The 10,203-nt window shown below is 39.5% G+C and overlaps 2 protein-coding genes across 5 annotated transcripts in view; both read left to right on the forward strand.

The window, feature by feature from the left end:
- mcm8 (minichromosome maintenance 8 homologous recombination repair factor) overlaps positions 1-2,147 on the forward strand; it is a 13,532-nt gene extending 11,385 nt beyond the window's left edge. For all 3 annotated transcript variants that reach the window (XM_007569925.2, XM_016680648.1, XM_016680649.1), the window contains exons 21-22: positions 1,314-1,503; positions 1,640-2,147. In XM_007569925.2, the coding sequence (XP_007569987.2) occupies positions 1,314-1,503; positions 1,640-1,732 (283 nt within the window). In that variant the 3' untranslated portion in view covers positions 1,733-2,147. The remainder of the gene's footprint in view (positions 1-1,313; positions 1,504-1,639) is intronic.
- A 406-nt stretch (positions 2,148-2,553) lies between these two features.
- crls1 (cardiolipin synthase 1) lies at positions 2,554-9,517 on the forward strand. Of its 2 annotated transcripts, none has more exons than XM_007569919.2 (7): positions 2,554-3,126; positions 5,202-5,339; positions 6,310-6,439; positions 6,540-6,625; positions 7,326-7,394; positions 7,592-7,683; positions 8,898-9,517. In XM_007569919.2, the coding sequence occupies exons 1-7, from the start codon at positions 2,701-2,703 to the stop codon at positions 8,989-8,991; spliced, it is 1,035 nt and encodes a 344-aa protein (XP_007569981.1). In that variant the 5' UTR covers positions 2,554-2,700; the 3' UTR covers positions 8,992-9,517. The 2 variants fall into 2 exon arrangements, with proteins under 2 accessions (XP_007569981.1, XP_016536133.1); XM_016680647.1 differs by lacking the exon at positions 2,554-3,126 and adding an exon at positions 4,074-4,173.
- The last annotated feature ends 686 nt before the right edge of the window (positions 9,518-10,203 follow it).

Here is a 10,203-nt window from a genome sequence, read left to right on the forward strand (position 1 = left end):
CAAAGGCAGCAGTTAGGTCAAGTAAAATCAGAACGACATGGTTACCAGAATCACATGGAAGAAGGATGTAATTAAAAACTCTTATTAAAGCAGATTCTGTGCTATGAAGAGTTTTAAAACCTGACTGGAAAACCTCCAGAATGCCATTGTCATCTAAAAACTGTTTCAGCTGACGGTACACAAGTTTTTCTAAAACCTTAGAAAGAAAAGGCAGCTTCGAAATAGGCCGATAGTTAGCCAGAACAGTAGGATCAAGGCCAGGTTTTTTAAGCAGTGGTGAATTAAATGTGAGTTAAAGAGAAATAACATGATTTTCTACAATATTTTGCAAAAAAAAGTCTAAAAATTGTGACGTGTTTGTATTTAAGCTGCTTGAATACTGTCTGGAGTTATTTTTTGCTGCAATTAGTCATTTTGGGTATATTGCTACCAGCTTTACACATGTAAAAACAGGATTTCTGCTTATTTAGATTTTACTTAGGAGTGTTTAGAGGAAGGGGGTGAGTACAACTGTAGGCCTGCCGCAATAAGCAGTAAATTAATCGAATGATAAAGTAAAACAAACTAAATAATTTCCATGTGCATGATTTATTGTTTTTCCTCTTTTCTCTCTTTCTTTCTCCCAAAAACTGGATGATAAAAGTCTTTAGTTTGGTGAATTTTGTTTACAGAGACTTTGTTGATCATTTTATTTTTTTTTATTTTTTTTCTAAAATATCTAAAATTTCTTCCAGTCTTAACTGTTCATTAGAAATGACAGATTATTGGTCTTTGAGAATGTGTTCTTGCATTACTATGCTGTTACCTTTGCATTACTTGACAATGGTCTCAAAACCAACAATGCTATCATTTATCATGATAACTCCTGGGACAATTTATCATTCAGCAAAATTTGTTACCGTGACAGGCCTATATACAGATGCATTGAAGAAAAAACAGAACAACTTGGAGAACCACACAGTACTTTCAAGTTTGTGGTTGTAATGTGAAAAAAACACTGAAAAGTTGAAGGTATATGAGCATAGTTGTAAAGCACTGTATTTCTTTTAACTGTGGATGCACAATTTATCAGTATCAGTTGATGTTAGTCATCTTTTAACATGGCAGTATTGGTCTGGAAAGTAAAACTGGGCCGATATTAATGTCCAAACAATGTTTATTTGTTTTCCATTTAAATTTTTACATGGGTGCATTTTTTCTATTCTTTCTCGAAACAATCAAGGTAGTGTAAAAGTCTGCTCGTTTCTAGAGGTGAGGGCCTGTCTTATTGTGTTGTGTACTGCGACGTAAACATCTTTTGTTTCCGTTTGAAGTCTAGCTGATACATATTCAGACGGCCTGGGAAACCTGGACTTTGAACGTTCTCAGCTCGGCTCTGGCATGAGTCAGCGAGGCGCTGCAAAGCGGCTGGTCAGCGCCCTCCACTCACACGCTCAGAGGACCAATCAGAAGCAGTTCGACCTGCAGACGATTCGATCTGTAGCTGACAAAATGAACATAAAGGTGAAAGTTCTTGACCCGAAAAAAGTTAAACACATAGACGTGCTCATCATTTATAATTATTATTGGGTGAGTAAAGTTAATACATTCTCTACAATCCCAGTTCTAATGACAACTTTATGCTGTTGATTCCTTCCAGGTGATGGATTTTCAAGGTCTTTTGAGTTCCCTCAATGAACAGGGCTTCCTGCTAAAGAAAGGGCCCAAGTTGTACCAACTTCAGACCATGTGATTGCTGGACACTACTGCCCAACACAGACTTTACTTGGTGTTTGGTCGGTTATTTGTAAAAAGGCAAAAAACTAAAAACACAAGAAAACCTGTGTGGGGATAATATTCTCAGGCAACGAGTAGAGGGAATGCTGACGGTCAGAAGAAAATAAGGGAGTGAATCCAGCCAAAAACCCTCTAAAGTGCATCTTCCTGGATGCAGCATTTGTCAGGAATGCAAGTCTCCAGCAGTAGTAGCTATTCACATACGAGCTAAAGTGCATGAATATGCTAATTGTTTAATTTATTTAATCTCACTACAGTTGTTTTCAAAAATGAATTTTCTCTTTATGTAGATAACTGTGTAAAAATGTACAACTACTGTTTGTGCAAATTCTGTTGTAAATAAACTATTCTTCTGTGTCGAGCGTTTCATTAAATACGACAAAGACTTTATTTTAAAATGGGTTTTTAAATACTTTTTTTAAAACGGCGAATCTTAAACACTACGGAAGCCCATTTCCGCCATGAAATGAAAAATAAAAGACCAGCAGGAAGTCATAATTTCGACTTTCAAAGTTATAATTATGAGATTCAAAGTCATAAAGTCGAAATTATGACTTTGAAAGTCGAAATTATGACTTCCTGTTGGTCTTTTATTTTTTCTTTCATGGCGAAAATGGGCTTCCATAATATAATACAGTCTCAGATTGAGCAGAATAAAGGAACTTTTTTCTGAAACTATTTTGAAACCCATAGACATAATATAAGGATATATCCTTATATTATGGATATAATATAAGCATATATCCTTATATTATGTCTATGTTGAAACGCAACTATGTTTTACGACATCTTGTGCCGTATGCATTTCCGGTAACATGGCAGCCTTGCTTCCCTCGCAGGGTTGCCATCAGGCTCAGTAACCTACGATGAGCATGCGGGGAAACGACACACGGGCAGCCGGTCAGTAATGCGAGCCTCTCGAAGATGATAACGACGTGTTTGAGCCGGCTTTCCGCTTCACTGTTTCTCAAGGCAGCGAGTGTTTCTGAGCGCTGCCCGGGTGTATGTCGGCTTGCGCCCCCAATATGGCGACTCGGACAGCCACCTGCCCCGGTGAGCGTGAGGCTCACACGGCCTCGACTTAGTGGCTCGTGGCTCTTCAAACTCAAATGGACGGACTGTGGGGGTTCGCGCTCGAGCCTCCAGAGAGTGAAAATGTTTGGACTCGCGGAGGGATCTGTGCTTGTGCACCGAAGAGGAGTTGGACGGTCAGCGGCCGTTTGGAGGCCGCTGTTTCTCCCCAGAGTTCGAGGACTTTGCAGCAGAAAGACCGAGGAGGCGTCTGACAGGTCCACGGCAGCGGACAGGGACACGGTACCGGGACAAGGACTGTTCAAATTCAAAGAACTGGTGAGTCCGAACAGGGGACAGAGGCAGCCACAGCTGTTAACCCTCCCACTGGTCAGAGGGCTGCAGCTTCCCACACGGACAGCTAGTACAGTTCAACCAAGGTCACTAAAAAGGATAGGTGGCATGATGATGCTATTATTACATTTCTTGTTTTTACTATATTAACAATTTAATCAGTTACCGTACTTGTAGAATAGCGGACGTAAGTTTAGGCGTATAAGTATATTTTCCCACAGCAGAAAGATGAAGCATTATAATTCAATTCAGTTTATTTATATGGCGCCAATTCACAACAAATGTCTCAAGTCACTTTGGAAAAACAAAATATTCAATCACATACATTCAAATTGATCCTATCAAACACTACAGTATTTAATTATTCAGAGTAGTTTAAAAAAGTTTCCCGGCTAATTGTATGGAGTCATGTCAGGATATTTGAACTAATCTGCATATTGGCAATAGTATGCTTTTAGAGAAATAACACTTTTTATTGACCTTATCACAAGGTCTGGACTGTTCATGATTAAAAATGTGATCAGTGTTTGGCACACTTGTTATATTTAGCAACATTTCTGACCAAAACCAATCAGTATCGGCCAGAATCGACAGGCCAGGCTTTGGTGATCAGTGCAACCCTACTGTCTATATGGAGTTTGCATGCGCTCCCCTTCTGTGCATGGGTTCTCTCCAGGTACTCTGGCTTCCTCCCACAGCACAAAAACAAATTATTTCTCAGATTGTGTGGCTTCGCGATAAAACAATCTGTTGACCTGGATTGTTTTGGAGAACTTGACCTTACTTGCAGCATATCTGTCGCCTTTCAGCCCAGATCATGTCTACTGTAAAAAAAAAAAGAAAAAAGTCTCCAGATAGGCTTGATTTATAAATCACCCTTGAAACGCACTGAGTGCAGACTCCTCTCTGGAAGAGAATCCTCAGAAGAAGTGCAGACCTGAAGCTGAATGTTCTGATCTCCTCATCATGACCTTTCAGAAAGAATTAAGGACAACAGAGCGGATTTCATCCATCCAATTCTTCAGACCCAAGGTGTTGGAGTGGAAGTCATTCTGGTTTAGTCTGCTGTTGTTCTAATCATCATTTTATTGATTATTTTAACATCTTCGTTTATCAATATTTGTTAAAGGCAGATTTTCTTTGACTGACTGCAGTGAGAGATTTTAATGTCACAAAAATCTGGAGTCTTATTGTGGAGCTTGATTCCTGTTTGACAGCCTGTCTCTGAATACTGTGATCTTAAGCCAGACTTGAAGAAGACAACCTAAATTTCTGTGTGTTGCTCTTTTTGACAATATGTTTAAGTTGATAGATACTCTTCTGCTTAAAATTCTAGGTAAATCTAGAGTTCATATTTCTGCAAGAAGTGGGGTTAAAGGTCAGCAGCAACCAGCATTTCATATGGTTTACCAGAACGGTCTGAAGAAAAACTTTTGTGAGAAATTTTTACTTTTCTCTTTGTTGGCAGAACCGCAAATATTTTAAAGTTACAATTAGGATAAAAGTTTGCAGTAAAAGTTTAAAAATCCTGACCTGCTGATACCAATGTTTTAAATTTTTTTTGTCAGAGAAGTTGCTAAATTAAGCGACATAGTGGCTGACCTTTGTGGTGGTAAATCAGTTTCATAGGTAGACAAAGACTTCTCCTGTCAGTTCGGTTGTGTTGTGTTTTTGGTCTTGTATAAAGGCGGGGCAAGCAGTGACCTCCCCATCACATGTATGTCAAATGTACAAAGGCTCAACTTTTTGCTCTGCGCTCCCACTGCTTTAACAGTCCACTAGACGTAAAGTTATTAGATTTTAGAGTTATGTTTGGTGTTGGTTGGTGACATTAACTTGCCCCTTTAAATATCATTTCCTCAAGTCAAAACAACCTCAATTAAAAAAAAACTTTTGTAACAGAAAATGATAAAGATATGTTCCCTCCACACCCCACGGATAAGTCAAGTCAGCATAGATACGCGGACAGACGAGATTTGCTCCAGGAAGAGCTTTGATGATTTTTTTTTTTTTCGTTAACTTCCAGCTGTAACCTGTTTGTAACCTCTTCCTCTCTGCAGTATGAGAACCCATGGACAATCCCCAACCTGCTGTGTATGTGTCGGATTCTGCTGGCTCCGTATCTGGGTTATCTGATCACCCAGCAGCACTTTGACCTCAGCCTGGGTCTGTTTACTTTGGCAGGAGCCACTGACCTGGTAATGCTTTTCTTAGTTTATCTTTTTAATAATTTGTCTTATTTATCCCAGTGAAAGTGAAAGCTTTAAAAAATGTATTGTTCTGTGTGAAATTGCTTGTTTTTGACTTGCACTTTAATGTTTCAGTTCAATTCAAAAATACTTCATTTATGTCAAAGAAAATTAAACATTAATTAAAATCATTCTGGTCAATTCAGAGAGTCGTTGTGGGTGGTGATGCTTTGGGCAGGAAGGATTTCCAGTAGCAGTCAGTCTTGCAACAAATCTAAATCAGCCTCTGTCTGAAGACTGTTGCTGTACGACAGTCTCATGGCTGTTAAGAAATGCTAACAGCTCAATATTCAGGCAGCAGAGATCATGTTCAACAGCAACATGTCCTAGATGACATCATCAGTTGTTAGCTAGCTATGCTAATGTGTCCAGATACAGCGGTAAGACAGTGAAGCTGGGTCTTCTCAGGTAGGGAGGGTGAAAAAGAGAAGGCTACGTACAATCATTTCAACTTTTTTAAAACACCATGTTATGACAAAAATAAAGCTTAAAAAATGTGCAACTTTTTGAAAAAGGTGCTGCAAAATCAGTCATTTTAGGTTGCAATAACCACACACACAAAAAAAACATTGCAACATCCCGGAGGGACTGAATAAACAACCTCGTTTGTTTATTGTTGCTGCTCCTCTTTAAATCTCTGTTTTTATCTGAAAATAAAAATTAAGAACAAAAGTCCTTCCAGCTCCACAGCATCCAAAACCAAACGGAGTAAATGTCCAACGAAAGGGATGAAAAACTAGAAACAGAAGAATTAACCTAAAAAAACTGAATTCCGGTCTAATTACTGCCAGAAGTTGTGTGATGAAGAAATCATTCAAACAGATCCCGTCTGACAACACGCAGTGTGTTGATTTGTTTGGCCAGTCAGAACCCTGAAGCTTGTCTCAGTGTCCCGTCTTTGTCCCTGTGTCTCCTCCAGCTGGATGGCTTCATTGCCAGAACGTGGCCCACTCAGAAGTCGGCCTTGGGCAGCGCTCTGGATCCGCTGGCTGACAAGATCCTCATCAGTGTTTTATATGTGAGTCTCACCTACGCCGAACTTATCCCAGGTATTAAACTCAGCAGGCCCCGGCTCTGCTGTTATTCACCAACACTCCAAGACTCTGTGTGAGAGCCGCAACGAATCTAACCGGCTGTGTTTTGTTTCAGCTCCGCTGACGGCTTTAGTCATTTTTCGAGACATTGGTTTGATCGCCGCCGTCTTCTGGGTCAGATACAAGACCGTTCCTCCACCGGTGAGAAATGCTGGGAACATGGGTGCAAATGGTTCTGACAAACGCTCCTGTGATTTTCTGTCACTGTTCACATGGAAAGTCAATGGAGCCTCAACAGTTTCAGCTAGTTTGAATTATACTGATTGATGTGCCATGGTGTATTGAATCATTCTAGACAAAAAAGAGGATATTTACACCAAAAAACGTTTGAGAACTTTGAGAATAATCTCAGAAATTTTCAAGAAAGAATTGGGAAATTTCAGAGCTCCGAATGTCTAAAACTTGCAAGAAAAGAAAATTGAGATTTACTTCAGACATTTTCTAGAAAGTAAATTTCTAAGTTTCCAAAGTCAAATTTGCTAGACAAAAATGAAATGTTGATATTAAACTCAGAAATATTCTAGAAAAAGCTAAGAAAATTCAGTTTTAAAACTCTGACACTTCCTAGAAAGGCTTCAATTTTGAGAATAATTTCAGATGTGTTCTAGAAAAAAATGTGGAAAATTTGATTTTTGAGATTATTCTCAATTTTACTTTGGAAGTTTTAAACTTTTCAAACTTCAAAATTTCCTTTTTGTTTGTTTAGAAAATACTTAGATGAATCTCAAAATTTGAGGATTTTGTGGCAGAAATGTACTTTTTTTCTAACTACAATGACCCTTATATGTCAGTGTGCTTCTTTATTATAACTTTTTAACAAATGTTCTCTCGTGTTGTCCAGGTGACCCTCAGTAAGTTTTTTAACCCCTGCTACACTACAGCCCAGCTAAAACCCACACTCTTCAGCAAGGTGAGCTCTACTTTTAAATCTTTTTATCTAACCTGAGAGAAAAACCATGCTGAGCTCCATTAACTCTGAAACTGTGTTCACTCTGTTTTCCTTCTTGTTCACGGAAACCTAAAAATGTTGCTGAACCTGGAACAAACTTTTCATTTCTTCTTCATAAAGATGACCTTGACTGAAAATGTACATAATTGTTTGTTCAGGTGAACACGGCCATCCAGCTGTTCCTGGTTGCCGCCTCTCTGGCTGCTCCGGTCTTCCACTATACGGACAGCGCCCTGCTGCAGGGTTTATGGTAACATCACATGACCTCTGCAGACGTCCCTTTGGATTTTTACCCTCTCCTCCGTTTCCTTAGAAGAAACTACTAAAACCAGCAACAAATGAGCAGGAATTACTCCTCCTGTGTCGGGCACGTAAATGCTGCTTGTTCAGATCATTTTGATTCGGACCAAATAAGGAGCTACAATAAAAATCTAAATTACTGCAGTCATTTATGTTACATAGAAGCCTATATTTTTAAATAAGTGTTATTTTTTTCCAGTACCACAAACATTTAAACTTTCCTCTCAAAACTGATATCTCCTGATCTCTTCTGTATTATTTTGAATATTTTAATATCATTTTTATAATATTGCAGGACCTGATCTTGCTAAATTTGATGTGGCATCATGTGTCTTCATGATGTCTGGAACTGTGCAGATGTTCCCAGATGTTCATTTGAGTTTTTTTGTGGATCTTAAGTAGGAAGCATCACCACTGAGGTGGGTCCATAAATCAGCTTCAATTTTTATGCATTTAGCTGATCAAGCGATGCGTCCATGTGAAGCTGATCTTATCCACCTCCACAAAAGTCTGAAAATCATCCCTCGGCCGAGAGAGAAGACTGACTGGCAGACCCACCTAACAATAATCCCCACTGATGTCAACTTTTAGCAACTTTTTAAAAATAAACAAAGGTTTTGACCAAACTCAGAATCTACAAGTCTGTTTTTTTAAAGGTTAGCCGAAAAACTACAACCGGTGCGCCCTTACTCCACCACCAATGTGTAACATAAAGAGTTGGTCAAATAGGTTCAGAATTGGATTCAGATTAGTTTCATGACAACATCATAAATTCAGAGGTAAAAATATGAAAATAATGACGAATACGGAGTGAACTGAGAACGATCAAACTATTTTTGCTTGGCTCTGTAGAGCTTCAGGCTGAATTATATTCAAATATAATTAAGGTTGCAGCTTTGTGGAGGAGGTATTTTAATAGAATATAAGTTTATTAAAAATCAAAATAAGTTTCTTTTTTTCCATAAAAAATTTAACATGCATTTTGTTTCCCACTTCAATCTATAACAATGTTTTCCTGGCACTACCACTAGGGGCAGTATTGTATCAGCTGTATAACAGGTGTTTAATGAATCCCCTCCATTGTTCGAGCTTTTGATTTGAAAAACTCATCTAGCCAGACGAAAGCTGTCATTTTAACTAAAACTGTTCTTTATGATTCTGCAGGTATGTCACAGCTGTGACCACAGCAGCATCAGGCTACAGCTACTGGCATTACGGCCGCAAGACTGTTAAGGTGTTGAACACCAGATCTCCATGACACCACCCCCCTCCCGGGATGCTCCCCCTCCCTCCCGGGATACGGCCCCCTCTCCCCAGACGCTCGTAGGAATAAAAAGAGAACAGAAGAAGCTTCTGCAGGGGGACGCTCATCAGCCGCAGCGAATGTAGAACAGACAGGCAGATGGACTGTCGCCAGGAGCTCTGAAGACAAGCAGCTGTGACGAGCCTTCATGGGTCACCATGGCGATGACGCATGCAGGGGGAAAACAAGTGAAGCCACAGATGGTTTCATTGCAGAGATCCTGAGACAGCAGCTCTGCCAGCGGGTGCGTCCAGAGCCGCGTGCATGGAGGGGAAAAAAACTGCAAACATAAATAAAAATATTTCCTCCACCCACGTCAGGAGCCGCACACGGCAACCTCAAGCCCTGAGCTGCCAGGTTCTTCTTCCTGGTTTTATTTCTTATAGTCAGTCAGATGCAACGTCCACCGAATTATTGTCTCATCAACCTGAATTTTTGTAAGCCAGTGATTTCTGATTAAACAAAACAAATAGAAAATCTGCTTTGGTGTGTCTGTGATTTGATTGGATGAGCAAAACCAAAGTTTAATCTCCTAAAACAGAAATCTGACATCTGACCCGTTTAGTGGAGTTTTAAACTAAGTCGGTGAAAAGCAAAGACATCCCAGCAGGGGTTCCCAAGCTGCTGCATCACGATAAACCTAAATGAGCCAGATTACTTATAATAGTACAGCCTTTAATTAGTGATAGTATTTATTGGTCCTTTACATTTTAATTTAATCAGCTTATTGTTTTAAAGGAGCACTATGGTGTAAAATCAACTTTTAGAGCTTTACATCATGTTATATTCTATTACCTCATCCAAAACATACCTGTAGTCCTGATTTGATTATTTGATGCATGTGAGAAATTCTTTAATCTCCATAGCAACCGCTATGCAAAACTAGTCAGACGTGCCTCTGCCTTCAAGGACAATGCTTCTCCTCTGAGCTGCAGTTTCCAAGCTTCCACTGCCACTATCCCACTCAGCTCCTTCAGACTAGCCAGCAGAAATGAGCAAACACCTGATGAAATTACGCATGTGTTGAGCTCATTAAATGAGCTACTTCTAAGTGCAACGCTGGTAAAAATGTTAAAGGGTTAATGGAGCATGTGAGATGTATGTATTTTCCGCACTATAAGGCGCACTGAATTATAAGGCGCACCTTCGGCTTATGAGGAAATTGGA

Source organism: Poecilia formosa, unplaced genomic scaffold (assembly GCF_000485575.1).
Source record: "Poecilia formosa unplaced genomic scaffold, Poecilia_formosa-5.1.2 Scaffold251, whole genome shotgun sequence".
Classification (NCBI taxonomy): Eukaryota; Metazoa; Chordata; class Actinopteri; order Cyprinodontiformes; family Poeciliidae; genus Poecilia; species Poecilia formosa.

What these genes read in the sequence shown, in the direction of transcription:
- crls1 (XM_007569919.2), top strand. Translation starts at nt 2,701, where the DNA reads ATGATAACGACGTGTTTGAGCCGGCTTTCCGCTTCACTGTTTCTCAAG. An exon ending in TGTTCAAATTCAAAGAACTG is followed by an intron (nt 3,127 to 5,201) that starts GTGAGTCCGAAC and finishes TCCTCTCTGCAG; the next exon opens with TATGAGAACCCATGGACAAT. An exon ending in GCCCTGCTGCAGGGTTTATG is followed by an intron (nt 7,684 to 8,897) that starts GTAACATCACAT and finishes ATGATTCTGCAG; the next exon opens with GTATGTCACAGCTGTGACCA.